At 29.9% G+C, this 17,939-nt stretch overlaps 1 protein-coding gene across 6 annotated transcripts in view; it reads left to right on the top strand.

Annotated features, from left to right (window-relative positions):
* Window positions 1-860: 860 nt before the first annotated feature.
* LOC107451072 (pyrethroid hydrolase Ces2e) overlaps window positions 861-17,939 on the top strand; it is a 58,226-nt gene continuing 41,147 nt past the window's right edge. For 3 of the 6 annotated variants that reach the window (XM_071185093.2, XM_087163612.1, XM_071185091.2), the window contains exon 1: window positions 861-1,203. In XM_071185093.2, the coding sequence (XP_071041194.1) occupies window positions 994-1,203 (210 nt within the window). In that variant the 5' untranslated portion in view covers window positions 861-993. The remainder of the gene's footprint in view (window positions 1,204-17,939) is intronic. The other 3 variants (XM_087163613.1, XM_071185092.2, XM_071185094.2) reach the window with 2 other exon arrangements.

The raw sequence follows: 17,939 nt of genomic DNA, 5'->3' as shown, positions 1-17,939 counted from the left end.
AGAGCAGTTGGCATTTGTGCAATAAGCTTACATTAAAGTATTAAGAATTTTTTAATAATTTAGTTACTTTCGCATCAAATAAGCTATATAGCCAAACTGAAATATCCTGCATATATAGATATATATTAGAATTATTGATTCATGATAGATTAAACTTAAAATAATATTTTTAAAATTAAGAAATAAACGTTAAAATATAAATATTTATACTGAGAAAATTTTTTTCTCTTCTGCCGTACCAGGTAGCGCCTACAGGATGGCTTATCCCTTTCTAAGGCAGTGGTAAAAATACTTACGACCAATTTTTAAAGTCCATGTTAATTTTTCTAACACTTTTAATTTAGGTTTTCATTTGGTAATAACTTCAACTTTCTTGAAGTGTATTTGAATAAAATTGGCAACCATTTTTTAGTACAAGAAAACGTATACAAATTATAAAATGCATAATTCCTTCTGAAGTTAGTAGCATTCATAAAATTAATTTCATAAATAAAGAAAAATAAAAGTCATTAAGTTCGTAATAGATCGTGGTAAATATACTTGACACCAAAAAAAAATGGCATTAAAATTTAAGTACATTTTTTATAAGCTGAATGAGTTTTTCTTTTCTTATATCAATTACTATTCTTACATAAATTTCAATTCCAAAAATTCTTTAATTTACCTTTACTAGAAATAAATGGCCCACTAAAGGGTTAAATTAATGTCCCAAATTAAAACCTAATCAGATTTTTTGTTTGATTCCACTCGACAAAGATCACGTTTTTATTTGACAGGTCGGGGACTACAATGGTCCGAGATTCTTCACTTTCACCCCTTTCTCTCCCCAGTACCACCCCCCAAACAGCTTCTAATCGATTAAACAAGGACCCCAGGCGACGGTATCTTAGCAACCACCTGCTCCAGCTAAATTCTTCTCTCTCCAGTTTTCAGATCTTTTTAAACAACATCTGATCCTTCATCAGAGGCAGACACGGCGAGAATCCTTCAAAGATGATGTTGTTTTTGATACTGTGCAGTCATATGACTCTTCTATGTTTACCTTATTTAGTGATGGGACAGGACGATGACAATTATCCGGTTGTCAGGACAGCCAATGGTCAGATCAGGGGAAAAATTTTGAAATTAACGAACGGCTTAGAAGTTGCTGCGTTCCTGGGTATTCCTTTTGCCGAACCGCCTGTTGGTCCTCTGAGATTCAAGGTAGGAGGTCAATAAACTTGCATAAATTTTTTAAAAAAAAAATGATTTATAAACGTGGTCAAAATGTTTTATTAAAAAATTAAAAGATGATATTCAAATTCACGTTTAAAGTTAATAAAATACTTCAGTTTTGACTTTCATTTTGTTTTAAAAATTACAAAGCAGCCAACTTTAATGTTTAAAAAAAATTCATTGTTTGTAAAATTGTGTACTTTAATATTTACTTTTTAGTGTAAAAAATATGAATTAGTCTTGAGGTGATGTGTTGAATGGTTCAAAATTAATAACGCTAACTTCTTTCACACTTTTGATATTTTAAATATTTGATAAAAGTGATGCGGTAAAATTATAACATTTGTTTATTAAACATAGCAGCTATTGATTATCAGAGTTTACTTTTTAGTCTAATAAATATGAATTAGTCTTGTGGAGATGTGTTGAATGGTGACAAAACTACTAGCGCTAATTGGTTTAACACTTTTGATTTAATTTAAATATTTGATAAAAGTGCTGTGGAAAAATTAAAACATTTATTTTTTAAACATAGCAGCTATTGGCTATTAGAGTTTACTTTTTAGTCCAATAAATATGAATTAGTCTTTTGATAATACGTTGAATGGTAACAAAATTAATAATGATAACTTTTCTAACACTTTATATATAATTCAAACATTTGATAAAAGTGCTGCGATAAAATTAAAACATTTGCTTATTAAACATAGCAGCTATTGGTTATCAGAGTTTACTTTTTAGTCTAAGAAATATAAATTATTGTTGTGATGCGTTGAATGGTAACAAAATTAATAATGATATTTTTTTAACATTTTGGATATGACTAAAAAATTGGATAAAAATGCTACGATAATATTAAAATATTTGTTCATTAAACACAGCAGCTATTGGTCATTAGAGTTAACTTTTCATTCTAATAAATATGAATTAGTGTTTTAATGAAATGTAGCAAAATTAGTAATACTAACTTGTCTTATTTAACACTTTGGATGTAATTTGAACATTTGATAAAAGTTCTGTTTAAAATTAAAACATTTGTTTATTAAACATGGCAGCTATTGGTTTTTGAAGTAAATAAAATCATTTAGATACTTAACACACCTTTGTAGATTTTTTTACTAAAAATAAACAACGATATCACAGTTTTAACACTATTTTATTTTTAATATGACTCACTGATCATTGTTTTTTACCTGATATTTTAAAGAAATTCTCTATTTTAAAAAAATAGTAACACAATTAGTTGATACAATAATACAATAGTTCCTTTTTTTTTCTTTCTTCCGAAAACAAAATGTGCTTATCTACCCAGATATATATGCAATATAATGTGTATTTAAATCTGCAATCATACAATTGCGAATTGTTTTCACGAACTGATAAATATTCGATATTTATGTTATTCTCTGTTTCTATAAATCCATATTTATGAATAAGATCTTAAAATGTGTATTAATCCATGTAAATGTGAATAAGATCTTTAAATATCTGTTTAATTGAAACCTTAATCTAACAATGAGCAAAAAAGAAGGGGGGGAAAATCACTTTTTATAACTTTTGATCTAATGATCAGATTTTCACGTACTAGACCTAAATCTTAGGGGTTCGAAGGGATTATCTCAAATATGCTACTTAATTAGTGAATGTGATTTTTTAAGTTACGAAATCAGGCACAAAAACTTACTTTCTCTGAAGTAAACTTGCTTTTCACAGTCAGATGACAAATTTAAATTTTTGCCCCTCAAAATATAGGCTATTACCGCAATCTGGGAAATGCCGTCAAATTAGTTTCGCTAGGAGAGTAGTCCAAAGCTTAGACCCCTTAATGTTAAATTTTCTAATTCCATATTTTGCTATATCTTGGGATTGTTATAAGCAAAAAAGAATTTTTAATAATTGTTCAATATTTTTTATTATTTTATTTAATAATAACCTGAGGTATACAAGTTTTTACGTCATTTCAAAAGAATGCTATTTTATGTTTCACAGCATAAAATTAGAACAAAATTAATCGAATAGTTGTTAGAAATTTAATTTTTAATATACGACTTAATAAAAATTTAATTTTTTATGAACTATTCAGCCGATTTCGTCAAATTTTGTATGTTGACACACGAAATTACTTTCTTTAAAGATGATATAAAAATGGGTATTCTTTCCTATTCAAAGTGTGTTCGACTGTTTTGAAATAAAATAGCAATAAATAATTTTTAAAAATCATTTTAATTAAAAGTTTATAATTTTTAAAACTGGAGTTAATATTGGGCTAGCTATTTTCATAACTGGGTTCACAAAATTTTCTATCCTTTTAAAAAGATCCTCGAAATATATCGAAATACGTTAAAAGTAAAATTAACATTAAGGGTCCAAACTTTGGTCCGCTCTCTTGACCTAACCTTTAGGATCATATATCTACTATAGTTTGAAGGTGAGCCGTAATGACTCAAGGGATAGAGCACTCGCCTCCCAATGAGGTGAACAGGGTTCGAATCTCGGCAGTGGCTGATTGATTCGAATTCCGCACACTGCACTCACCGACCACAGTATGTGATATATCCTCAGTGGAAGACGAATAATGGGTTAGACTGCCCTTGCCATCAGGTTAACCGTGGGAGGTTTTTGTAGTTTCCCTCCCCGTGTAACGAAAATGCGGGCATAGTTCCATCAAAAATCTTCCGCGAAAGCAAATTTCTCCCAATACTTGATCCAGGAGTTCCCTTGTCTTCTGAATGGGGTTCAAAATTACAAGGTTACAGAGTAGAACATTGGTAGCCATAAACCCACAATTAGGTTGGCTGTTCAACGACGGTTATAAAATTAAATATAGTTTCAGGGTCAGAAATCCAAATCTGCCGGGGGAAAATGGTATTTTTATTCAGAGAAAGAACATTATTGTGTCCAATTTTTAACTTAAACTATCGTCTGCATTTAATAATTAGCATAATTGAGAGGTCACTCCCTCGAACCATCAAGATTAAATCCTAGTACGAGAAGATCCACGATCAAAAGTTATTCAGAATGATTTTTCCCCCTTTTCTTTTTCTCTTTTTTTCGCATTACTGTTCAACTTTACACAAACGCACAGTACAAAGCATCGGTCAATTAAGAGGTAAGAAATTAACATTAAATTGAAATGAAGTTAATTATAAGTTTTTATTTTAACCCTTTAGTACTCAAGTTACAATTTTTTAATATTATTTTATGCGCTGGCTTTGGGATCCCCATCATTGATTCAATCAATTTTTTTCCTTCTGTTTTTTAACTATAAACGGGTTGTTGCATCGAAATAAGAAAAGTAGTAATTTAAAATTCCCACAATGTGTGCATGTTTCTCGATTCTATTGTATTTGAAAGAAGAAGAAAAAGCGATGAATCAATTTGCTCGGTTACCATTGCACCCTCACCTACAATTACTTATAATTTTCAAATTCCCATTTAATTTTTGGTTAGCAAAAAACTTGTTAAATACTTTTCACCTAAAACATTATTTTGCTATAGTGTAAAAAGAGTAATATTACGGAATTATTTTATAATTAAGAAACTCCGCTCTTTTAGTTTTAACCCTTAGGATCAGAAATAAATATTACAGATAAATAAATACCTTTAAGTTAAAGATAAAGCCGACCGGGTCATGCAGTGGTCAGGTAGCTGAGCTCACATTAGATTGGACCTAAGTTCGATTCCCGGACGGGGCATGAATGTTCATTCATTCTCTGTATTATTTTCCTTACTGTAGTAGTAACGTTGGCCCACATAATATGGTTCCCCTGAAAGAGTAGCCAACAAATCTGCTCTACTGATACCTGAATGACGAGTATCTATCGGATGGTCATAGAGAGAAAAAGTTAGGAATAAAGGAATATTTCACAGGTAAAAGATTATTTTATATATTTTTTTAAAAAAAATTCTGATCACCACCAAAGAAAATTTGATCTTTTTTGTGAGAAAACTTGATCATGCAATATGATTTTTCTGTGCAATGAGAATGCACAAGCTGACTTTTATTTTTAAATTTAAAAAATAATCATTAAGTTAGTTTAACATGCTTGGAATCTACTCAGCTTCATAGCGATGGGTTCCAGCTTCTCCGGGAAGTAAATGTGGCTAGTGCGCAATTACCAGGATCATTTGTGGAGCTCCAACAACGCCTCCTATAACTGAAAGCCTCCACACGGTGTTTTATAGGTAGTCCGATCAGACCATTGTGAAGGATATCCATTTACCGAACGAGTCATTTAATACAGAATATAGTTAAAATAAGAAAGTGGTAGCAAATATGTGACTAAAAATTTATTTTATTTATGAATATTATTGGTTTGCCTTATTCACTTGTCAACTACTACAGATTTAGTTCTCAAATATATAAGATAAATTTCTCTCAATTACTTTTACAAAAGGTTTTGGGTTCATGCGCACAAATGCATACCCTCCAACTGCTACGGAATTTCCGTAGTTTCAGAAATCTTCTTTTCAGACGGTAGCAAAATTAATGTCTTAATATTTGAAAAAAAATAATTTTAGCGTAACTTGTCCACTATTACTTATAAAAGTGCAGGCCATATGGCTAGATTCTTAAGTTCTGATAAAAGTTTTATGAGAGATCCATTTGCTTTAAAAATTTCTACTCTGGTTCGCTACCACTAGAAAAAATTATTTTCAAAATCTTCATAAGTTGGAGGGTATGCAAATGGTTCACTTTTTAAACAGTCTGCGCGGACTACTTATAAAAGACCGTGTGGAGGCTTCTTGATGTAGGAGGTGATGGCTCTAATCATCATTACTCCCCTGTCCTACAATGGGCTGTTACAGGAATGATTTACTTTTTTAACTGAGCGTGCATCATTTATTTAGACAAAAAAACTTTTTAATTGCTAAACAAGAAATTTTACGGTAAGGGTCTCTCTCTCTCTCTCTCTTTTTTCATTATTTTTTTTATAACAATTACAAGGTGAATACAAACATGCAAAAAAGTCTTGGTGTATAACCAAATGACATATTTACATAATTAGCAGCCATCTTTCAGCCATCAAAACCTATTTTTATTGTTCCAGACGTTTGTTCTCTCATCAACTACACCAATCAACCATACCGGCCTTAAATATTTTTAAACAATTCTAATCACTCAAGTCAGCATATCATCCCTTTAGTGGGTCGATATATGAGTACCAAGCATGCTTGGGAACTAAACACTGGGGGTTCCGCGTTCGGCTGACCATCTGGTCCTGCCAGAGCCCAATGTCAAGAAAACTGAGATGGGCACAGTAGGCCTTGGCCCTCTAGGGCTGTCGCGCCACTGAGTTCAGTTTAGTTTAGTCTAATCACTCATGTCGGTAGGTGTTTGAGTTGCATAAAATTCAACACATTTAATAAATTGTAATTGTTTTTTTCGTTCAGATATTTGTTTTCCCTTCATACTCTATCAGAGAATGTTCGTTCAACAGAAGTGACCAGTGTGGCAATTATATATAAACTTAATACGATCGTAAAGTATAAAAACTTAACGCAACCGTAAAGTATTTACACGTAAAGTATTTATTTGAACAATAAATTTTAGTTTTTAGTTTTTTTCCGGGAATAATAAAAATCCATAACTACCAATTGTTTTTAACGGATGCAATTTTTATATTGAATTGCTTCTTCGCCGTGATAAATTTCCTTACAGTGAATTGTTATTGTTGAGAATAGATTAACTCCTCCCGAATATCATCTAATATTGAAATACTTCTTCTACCAGTATTTTCACTTTTCCCGGCGTGAACGTGTTAAGTGATAGTATAATAACAGTAAAAGTAGAACAAAATAATAAGAAAAAAGTATGGTGATAATTAAAATGAACAATGTTTGTTATAAAGAATTAAATACATTGTATTAAAAATGTGCTCATGATAAGGAAGTAAGTAAACTTAATAGCCTGCAACGATTTCATATCAGCCAACTCCTAATTTTTATACATCTAAAGTGGTCTAAAATTTATGTTTCTATTCAATTATTGACTTAATTAATTTAATTTAAAATAATTTTTACCACTGCAGCCTAAAGTATTATTTAAGTGTGTATATTAAATCCTATTAATATTCCATGCACTTAAGCTCTAACATAGTATAAAAATATCCCTGTCTGTAATTGTGATTTTGTGGATTTAAACGATTAACAACCGTTAACGGTCAAATGATAAATTTCTCAAAAGTTGGAGATAAATGAAGCGGGCTCCAAAAGCTCCGTGTCGGGGAACGAACCCATTCTTAAAGAAAAACGTATAGACGGTTTTTCATTTTATTTCATGATGATTCATGATATTGTAATGATGATTCATGACAGGGATATAAAAATATCCCTGTCTGTAATTGTGATTTTGTGGATTTAAGCGATTAACAACCGTTAACCGTCAAATGATAAATTTCTCAAAAGTTGGAGATAAATGAAGCGGGCTCCAAAAGCTCCGTGTCGGGGAACGAACCCATTCTTAAAGAAAAACGTATAGACGGTTTTTCATTTTATTTCATGATGATTCATGATATTGTAATGATGATTCATGACAGGGATATAAAAATATCCCTGTCTGTAATTGTGATTTTGTGGATTTAAGCGATTAACAACCGTTAACCGTCAAATGATAAATTTCTCAAAAGTTGGAGATAAATGAAGCGGGCTCCAAAAGCTCCGTGTCGGGGAACGAACCCATTCTTAAAGAAAAACGTATAGACGGTTTTTCATTTTATTTCATGATGATTCATGATATTGTAATGATGATTCATGACAGGGATATAAAAATATCCCTGTCTGTAATTGTGATTTTGTGGATTTAAGCGATTAACAACCGTTAACCGTCAAATGATAAATTTCTCAAAAGTTGGAGATAAATGAAGCGGGCTCCAAAAGCTCCGTGTCGGGGAACGAACCCATTCTTAAAGAAAAACGTATAGACGGTTTTTCATTTTATTTCATGATGATTCATGATATTGTAATGATGATTCATGACAGGGATATAAAAATATCCCTGTCTGTAATTGTGATTTTGTGGATTTAAGCGATTAACAACCGTTAACCGTCAAATGATAAATTTCTCAAAAGTTGGAGATAAATGAAGCGGGCTCCAAAAGCTCCGTGTCGGGGAACGAACCCATTCTTAAAGAAAAACGTATAGACGGTTTTTCATTTTATTTCATGATGATTCATGATATTGTAATGATGATTCATGACAGGGATATAAAAATATCCCTGTCTGTAATTGTGATTTTGTGGATTTAAGCGATTAACAACCGTTAACCGTCAAATGATAAATTTCTCAAAAGTTGGAGATAAATGAAGCGGGCTCCAAAAGCTCCGTGTCGGGGAACGAACCCATTCTTAAAGAAAAACGTATAGACGGTTTTTCATTTTATTTCATGATGATTCATGATATTGTAATGATGATTCATGACAGGGATATAAAAATATCCCTGTCTGTAATTGTGATTTTGTGGATTTAAGCGATTAACAACCGTTAACCGTCAAATGATAAATTTCTCAAAAGTTGGAGATAAATGAAGCGGGCTCCAAAAGCTCCGTGTCGGGGAACGAACCCATTCTTAAAGAAAAACGTATAGACGGTTTTTCATTTTATTTCATGATGATTCATGATATTGTAATGATGATTCATGACAGGGATATAAAAATATCCCTGTCTGTAATTGTGATTTTGTGGATTTAAGCGATTAACAACCGTTAACCGTCAAATGATAAATTTCTCAAAAGTTGGAGATAAATGAAGCGGGCTCCAAAAGCTCCGTGTCGGGGAACGAACCCATTCTTAAAGAAAAACGTATAGACGGTTTTTCATTTTATTTCATGATGATTCATGATATTGTAATGATGATTCATGACAGGGATATAAAAATATCCCTGTCTGTAATTGTGATTTTGTGGATTTAAGCGATTAACAACCGTTAACCGTCAAATGATAAATTTCTCAAAAGTTGGAGATAAATGAAGCGGGCTCCAAAAGCTCCGTGTCGGGGAACGAACCCATTCTTAAAGAAAAACGTATAGACAGTTTTTCATTTTATTTCATGATGATTAATGATATTGTATCATTATTTTGAAAAATAAGGCACAAGTAAGTGTTTTTTAGATCTTATTGTAATCGCTAATTATTTTGAAAAATTTCAATCGCTGTTTAACGTTTATACGATTAAAAAATCGACTTGGAAAAATCCTCCGATTATCCGACCATTTCGATTTACCGGCATACCTTCAGTTCATAGGTTGTCAGATAATCGGGGTTCTACTACTCCATATAGTTCGTTTATAATTCTTTTATTTCAGTTTAAGGTTAGGGAAATTTAAGTTCGTTTTGTTTCCGCTCTAGATCCGCTGACCGGCCATAGAGTCCCGATTGTGACGTAACTCTGTATCGCTTAATACTTTAATTTTTATTAAACGCATTTTTATTACCTTTTTCATTATTTTGTATTAATTTAGGTTTAAAAAAAGTGGAAAATATTATATTTAGCATTTTTGATAGTTTGTGGTAATTAAATACAGCATGAAACACCACTCTCTTTTTCTGCGATAAATGTAAAATCTTCCAAACACGGTATACTGCCGAACGATAATTTTTTGAATTTGCACTTATTTGTAGTTATTTATATCTAAGAGAAACAGTTACTCATCATCGAAATTTTTTATTTAAAAAATCAATAATTGATAACGGTTTTTTTTTTTTTTAAATTTTCAAGCTACTTTTTTTGGAGTTTGTATTTCAGTACAAATATAATTCCGTTAAACTAACAGATTTCTTTTAGTAACTATTAGACTGTTTTTTAATAATTAAAAAATACTTAGATATATATTTACTTGTACTTAGAGAGCCAGAAAAAATATATAAAAGGTTTTGGTGAAGCAATTGGCAGCCATGTTGTTCCTTAAAATTGCAGTATACTCTTTTTAATTTATTATGTTTTTTAAAATCAGCGGATTAAAGCTGGGCTTTTTTTTGCAGCAAATACACAATTTTAATTACATTTAACCATTCTCCTTCCGGACTCCATGGAAATTTTATTAATTATTTCGAAAATATTTAACGAAGTTCGATTTTTTTTTGTATCGTATGGTTTTTATCAATAGTCTTAAAATTGGGTTATATGTCTCAAGAAGTTGAATTCGCAGGTATGGCACGGCATATATTCTAGATCAGTGGTTTCCAACTGGCGGCTCGAGGGCCGCATCCGCCCCGCGAAGTCTTTTTTTGTGGTCCGCGAACTATCATTTTTTTGCTGACAGTTTTCGTAAAAAATCTATATGGGTTTGAAATACTTTTCTCGTTAATAAAAGCCTAATTTTATCATTTCTGTGAAATTTAACGTACCAACGGTGCAAAAAAATTTATTTCTCAGGTTTTGCATCCAAGAAAATATATTTATTCAAATACAAAAATGGTCGTGTATGTTGCTCTTTTTTTATTTAATTTTTTTTTTTGTATTTTGTGAATATAATTTAGCATGTGCGTATCAGAAATTTTCTCAAAGAACTTCTCCGATTTAACTTTTTGAAAACACTCATTTTGGACGAAAACATTTGCACACTTGTAAATTTTAAATGTAAATATCAGTTCTATGGTGGTTGCAGCAGACAAACCTCAATTTTGTCATTGAACATTTTGTGTGCTACTATGTTAGTTTTAATACCAACCTTTTTAAAGTTTTATATCTTAACAACTAGATATCTGTTGCACATTAATTGTTTAACACATGGGTGCACATTAAAGTTATTGTAGCCCGAATTTTTTAACATGCAATTAAATATTTTTAAAAATCTACTTATTTTAATTAGTAGTTCAATACTTTTATTTTGTACAACTTGATAAAAACCTGACTGTAATATTTAATGTTCCTTTAAACATTAAAGAGACCTATATAAAATTTTGATAAAGTTGCGGCCCGGCATTTGATTTGTGTTTTTAATTGTGGCCCCCGGCCTTATGTAAGTTGGAAACCCCTGTTCTAGATCATAATTGCATAACCATTGTGTATGCATAAACTGAATCGTAATAAATAGTATGCATCATTAATGAATGTTCTGTAATTTTTTTCGCTGAAATAAAAATCTAAAAATTGAGGGGGAAAAATTTCGAGGATGATCATCAGAGAAACATACATTTTAAAAATTACATCACGAAATACTGATGTAATTTTTAAAAAATGAAAATTCTTCTTCATTGTTCATTTAATATATTGTTATTAGAAAATTTTCATTTTTTTAAATTTTATTTATCTTTCTTCGCAAACATTTTAATTAAATAATATCATAAAAATAATGGAAATATTAAATAAATAATGGATTAAATAGATATAAATTTAATGACAGATTCGAAAAGAGTAACTGATTAAAAATGCTCTAATTCTTTGACCCTTTCTTTGCCTAGGGTTTCACAGAATTCCACTTGGAAATCGCTGGTTTAGATAAACGTAGCTAGAAAAAAAGGTTTGCGTAGGATCAAGAAGTGAATGCAACACTTATAGCTATTCCTCTTGAGCATTAGGAGTTCGTTCATTGGATAATTTCTTATCGAATATATTTGTAATTATAAACGTAGAATTTAAGAATTACAAGTTTAATGGCTAATTTCAGTACGTAAAATTTTAAATATCCCACCCCCTTTCGCTCAAAAAAATCGAGTTAAAAATCAAATTAATTTTTGGTAGTAAGCTAAATGAGTTAAAATTAATCTTAACCCCTTGGGGACGGGTGATTCAGAAAAGCATTCGTACAAAATCAGAAACAAGTTGCAATTAAATAAAAAATGGTAACTTAAATGTAGTCGTTGCTAACTTTACAGACTTACTTTGCTTTTATTTTAATTATTGTTAGTTTAATCATATATATAATCAATGATAATTCAAAGTATAACTAAATAGTTTTATTTTGAACAAAGTAATGGTGAATTAAATAAATCAAAAAATTATAACTCCGCCCACAAATAAACTGCTAAAGAAATACTTTGATTACCAGTTTTATCTTCTTACCCTGATTGATACGGTTTTTTGCTGTCACGTATTTGTGACAGTCGGCGCGAAAGGGTTAATCCCAATAAAATGTTAGAAGTGCAAGTTCTGCATGAGTTCAAAACCAAGTACAGTATTTAATATATTTTTTTTAAAATATTGTTAAATACGGGTGTCTTGGTTGCTTGTCCAAGATCAATACTTACAATGAAATAATTGAATTGCAAACAAGTGTATAGTTTCAAAAAAATAAACAAATTTTGAAAAAACATTGTTGTATAAACAGTTTATATATAACTAACATTGTTAAATATGGGTTTCTTGCTTGCTTGTCTAAGGTCAGTGTTAACAACGAATTAATTGAATTACAAACAAGTAGTTATCGTTTTAAAAAGTAGACTAGTTAAAGAAAACGCTGACGTTTAAATGGCTCATATATTACTTATAAATTGTTTAGTTTATATAAGTGATGTATAGATAACAAATATTGCTAAATACGGGAGTTTTGCTTGCTCTTTCAAGATCAATGCTAACAATGAAATAATTGATTTACAAACAAGTATTTATAGTTTTAAAAAATAGACGAATAAAGAAAAACACTGTCATTTAAATGGCTTATACAGTACCGCTCAAAAGTATCAGTACACCTAGAAACTTATAAAAAAATAAGAAAATGCAAAGTGTCATAACTTCTTTAAAAATGATCAAAAATGCTTCTTTAGCTCATTTTGAAGCTTAAAATCTCTACTTTTATGTACTCTAATTATTTTTAATTAATATATTTTGCAACTATGTACAATTACACTCTAAACAATCATAGAAAATTATATTAATTTTTTGTGAAGTTTGACGTGATGTACGGGCATAAAGGGGTTAGATATTGTTAATTTTTATTATACCATTGAAAAATTTGGACCTTTAGCTTTCATTTAAAAAAAAAAATTCCAAAAAAACATGCTTTTTGACGAAGTTATTGTCAAATAAAAAAAAGAGGGTTTTTTTTTCAGAATTTAATGATTTTTCAGCAATTATAATGAATTTCGCACAGGAACTATTTAGGTTCGTCCTCCTACCTTCAGTCTTCGATCCATTAACCAGCATACATCATATGTGGAAAGTCCTTCAAGAGCAGTGGCGAAAAATAGACAAGATAACATTAAAAAAGCTGATTGATCGGATGCCTCGAGTGTGTGCTGCAGTTATAAAAGCGCGGGGAGGATATTTTCTGAGAAAAATGCGAAAAAATAAATTTCAAAATATTAAATTGTAAACGTTGATTCTTATTTCATTATTATATTTTCCAAAAAAAAAGTTAAAATTGTTATAATAAATTATGAAATAATATTATCGAGAAATATTAAATTTTAATTTATTTTAATTAAAAAAATTTCATATCATATTATAATTACACTAAAATTCATTATAATTGCTGAAAAATCATTTAATTCTGAAAAAAAACCTCTTTTTTTTATTTGACAATAATTTCGTCAAAAAACATGTTTTTTGGAATTTTTTTTTTAAATGAAAGCTAAAAGTCCAAATTTTTCAATGGTATAATAAAAATTAACAATATCTAACCCCTTTGTGCCCGTACATCGCGTCAAACTTCACAAAAAATTAATACAATTTTCTATGATTGTTTAGAGTGTAATTGTGCATAGTTGCAAAATATATTAATTAAAAACAATTAAAGTACATAAAAGTAGAGATTTTAAGCTTCAAAATGAGCTAAAGCAGAAGCATTTTTGATCATTTTTAAAGAAGTTATGACACTTTGAATTTTGCCATTTTCTTATAAGTTTCTAGGTGTACTGATACTTTTGAGCGGTACTGTATATTTTTTATATACACGCTTTATCTATAACCAATGAGTTAAATAAGGGTGTCTTGCTTGCTTATCCTAGATCAATGCTAACAATTAAATAATTGAATTACAAGAAAACTATCTTACAAACAAGTTTTTGTTCCATATATGCTGTGTCTCTTTAAGCTAGAATATTACCATTGAATTAAAGAATAAATACCTTTCGACTTTCTTTTAATAAAGAAACGTTTGCATTTCTGGAAAAAAGAGAAGAGTATTATCGCTGACAGAACTTTCCGATTGACCTGTTATATTAACCACGTCTGCAAAACAGGTAACAGGAAATAGTGTATTCTTAATAATGCAGTTTTCAAATTAAAAGTTGGTACTCAAAAGGTACAACACATTTTGTTACATAAATATGATCTTTATATTATTCTTAAAAAGACAAAGAAAAAAATGCTACTTATCAAATAATTTAAATTTTAGGTCAAACAAATTGGAATAGTCCAATCAAATAATTAAAATTTTAGGTCAAAAAATTGGAATAGTCCAATCAAATAATTTAAATTTTAGGTCAAAAAAATTGGAACAGTCCAATCAAATAATTTAAATTTTAGATCAAAAAAATTAATTTGGAATCTCCCAATTTCCCAGAAAATTTTCTTTTTATAGTTAAAGGGGTGACAAAATCTATAGTATTGCCTTGTTTATGAAAGTTGTATTGTAATGAATTAGATTTCATAAAATTAAAAGTCTAGTCCTAACAATATTTCTTTTTAAAAATATTAAGTGTATTCATAGTTAAAATAATTTCTGATGAAAAAGAAACAGTAAATTCAAACTGCTATAGTTCTACTACAATAAAGAATCTTAGCGTGAAAGCATAAAAAACAGCAGTTTTGCTTATCTTAATGGAATTATGTGATCTATCTTACATTATTCTATAACGTTTCCAACAGAATGCAAATAAATTTAAGTTATTCCTGAAGACAAGATTTTGTATAAATGACAAGATCTTGTATAATGATATAAATTAAAAACTAACATTTGTCTTATGATATCAAAAATTCTGTAATCATCAAAATATTTACTGGAAAAGTAACGAATTTCAAGCAAGGTCATTTTCTTTCAAGGTTAATATCTCTCATAATCAGTTATATAAAACCAGATTTTATAGGATCTGTAAGACACACTTCTAACCTTGGATAAAATAAAAATTTTTGAAGGCTACCTGCCCTCATTATTAAAATAAAAACACGATAAAAAAAATAATTAAAGTACAGTGATTTGATGCGTTTCGTCTTTTTTTTTTCTAGTTTAGTTTCCATTAAGATAATAGATACCTTTCGTCAAATTAATCAATCACAAGCACGCATATATTATTCGAATTCATTTTTAATGGCCAATTTCTAAAATCACAAGATAAATTCAAGAGGTTTCAGAATAATTTAGTTGTTTTTAAAAGGCTAGTGATAGATCGGAGTGGACATGGGGCTAGAGTGCAAATGGAATATTTTTGTTATTTATTAAGTTTTTCCCTAAATTTTGAATTTAGTTAAAGCTATGTTACATTTTGATATATAGATATATGATAAAATATTTTTTGGTAATTAGCAGATTAAAAAACGAAGCATTTCTGGGAGAAAAGCAAATTCTTAATTTGCGTTTTGATTGCTAATTAAGAATGTTTTTATTCATCATTTATTTAATAATTAAGTCTTACTGTGTTAAGAATGGATATTACTTATTTAAATAGTCACCTTTTATTTGCCATTTTAAATTATTTAACCCATTTAAGTCTACTATTGCAAAGATGCAATATTTTGTTTTGACTTGATAGGCATTGTGTGAAAAAGTGGTAGAACATTTATCCTTTGACTATAATCTGATATTTTATATGAGCTACCGATTAAGTTCTAAAAATTGCACTATAATTTGATTTCAGATTAAAACATTAACCCCTTAACGCACAGATTTCTTGAGAAAAAAAACGGGCAAAAAAAAAAATCACTTTTTTAAGTAAAAAAACCACACTTTAGAACATTCTCTTTTCTTTTGATGCGCAATTTTGATATAATGCGCTTTTGTTCCGTGGAATAAGGCTATGTTCAGAGATGCCAATTGTTCCGGACGTGCAAAAGTAATTAAAAAAAAAAAAACGGTTAATAACTATGAAGTAAATTTTGCAAATATTTAACTATTTTTACTTGCTTTTTAAAAGGTATAGCATGACATAAGTAATCATTCGTTGTCGTAGAACTGAACTGGGTACTGAGGCCTAAATGGTCCTTCTGACATCAGCATACCTGCCAACTCTTCCGGATTTTCCGGAAGATTTTGTTTTCATATTTAAAGTGGTAGTAAATATATACTATTTTTTCTTTTAAAAACTTAATTTTTAAATTATTTTGATCACCACTATTCTTACAAAAGTTAAGCACATATATTAATTTGCGTTACTATCATGGTTGTCAACTTAAGTTTGCTCATATACAACGTATTTGTTTGCTTAAAATTGAAGTTTTAATTCCATTTTAATACCACTGGGAAAAATAATAATGGAAGGGATTAAAAGTTGGCAGGTATGCAGCATAAGTAATGTTATTGTTAAGTGTTGAATTATATAAGCCTACGAATTATTTAGAAATAGTGGTGGATAAATATTTACTAAATTAAATTTATTATATCAAGAATCTTAATTGATAAACTACCACTTTAAAATATTTATTCGCTGTCCGGAGCAAGTTGGCGCCTCTGTGTATTTCATTCTTGAATAAATAAGTATTATAGCTTACAATCCTATGTAAATAATGAATATCAATAAAACGATACCTTTTTTTTTTCTTAGCTTTCACGTTATTTTCAATTTTCGATTATATTCGAGTGTGAAAAATTATAGCAGCATAAAATACAACGCCGCTCGAATTATCTCGAGTGTGCACAGTTTGGCCCGTTTAGCGAGCTCGAATTAACTCGAGCGCACAAGTTAGTATTTATGTATTTAATAAAATATGGTGATAAAATAGTCTTTTTCCCCCTCCGATATAAGTTTCAAAAATGAAATAATTGAGTTACAAGTCATTAAACTTTTTGGAAGGAATTCATGGAAACGTTGGTACTCAACAGGTTAATAAAGAGTTTAATCGACTGAATAATTCCAGGGGACAAGAATTATTCAGTTTAGAATTGTCAATAGCAAGCATTTCAATATTAACAGGGCACCCACGAATCTTACCATAACCTCCTACATCAAGAAGCCTCCACACGACATTTTATAAGTAGCCAGCGCAGACTGTTTAAAAAGTGAACCAGTTGTGCGCATGAACCCAAAACCTTTTATAAAAGTAATTGAGAGAAATTTATTATATATATTTGAGAATTGAATCTGTAGTGGTTGACAAGTGAATAAGGCAAACCAATAATATTCATAAATAAAATAAATTTTTAGTTATATATTTGCTACCACTTTCTTACTTAAACTATATTCTGTATAATGAGTCGTTCGGCAAGTGGATATCCATCACAATGGTCTGATCGGACTATAGTTCGTTCACCAGGAGTTGACACTTGGCTCCGCCTTCATCACGTGGTATCGGATGATACTATTTCGCTATTTTGGGGAGAAGGATGCGAACAAGGCTGCTATTTGGCGATCGGCTATCGACAAAAGTATTTATCTCTCAATCTTCATGCGCATATTTTGAACATGTGCATTTTATTTCATAAACTTGTTGATATTTTTCTCTTTTTATTGAATAGTTTGTTCTTTTTGAGATATTTTGCTGGGAAAAAGTTTTTAAATACAAATTAGCTGAAATAAGGAAAGGTATAATAGCTGATGATAAAGCGAAGTGACTGAAAAAGAATTCACTGTTTGTGTTTGGCCATCACTTTCTACATCAGAAAGCCTCCACACGGATTCTTATAAGTAGTCT

This window comes from Parasteatoda tepidariorum, chromosome 5, assembly GCF_982258835.1.
Source record: "Parasteatoda tepidariorum strain Cologne lab strain chromosome 5, Ptep-v5.0, whole genome shotgun sequence".
NCBI classification, from domain to species: domain Eukaryota; kingdom Metazoa; phylum Arthropoda; class Arachnida; order Araneae; family Theridiidae; genus Parasteatoda; species Parasteatoda tepidariorum.
This window is presented reverse-complemented; position numbering and strand designations above follow the sequence as displayed.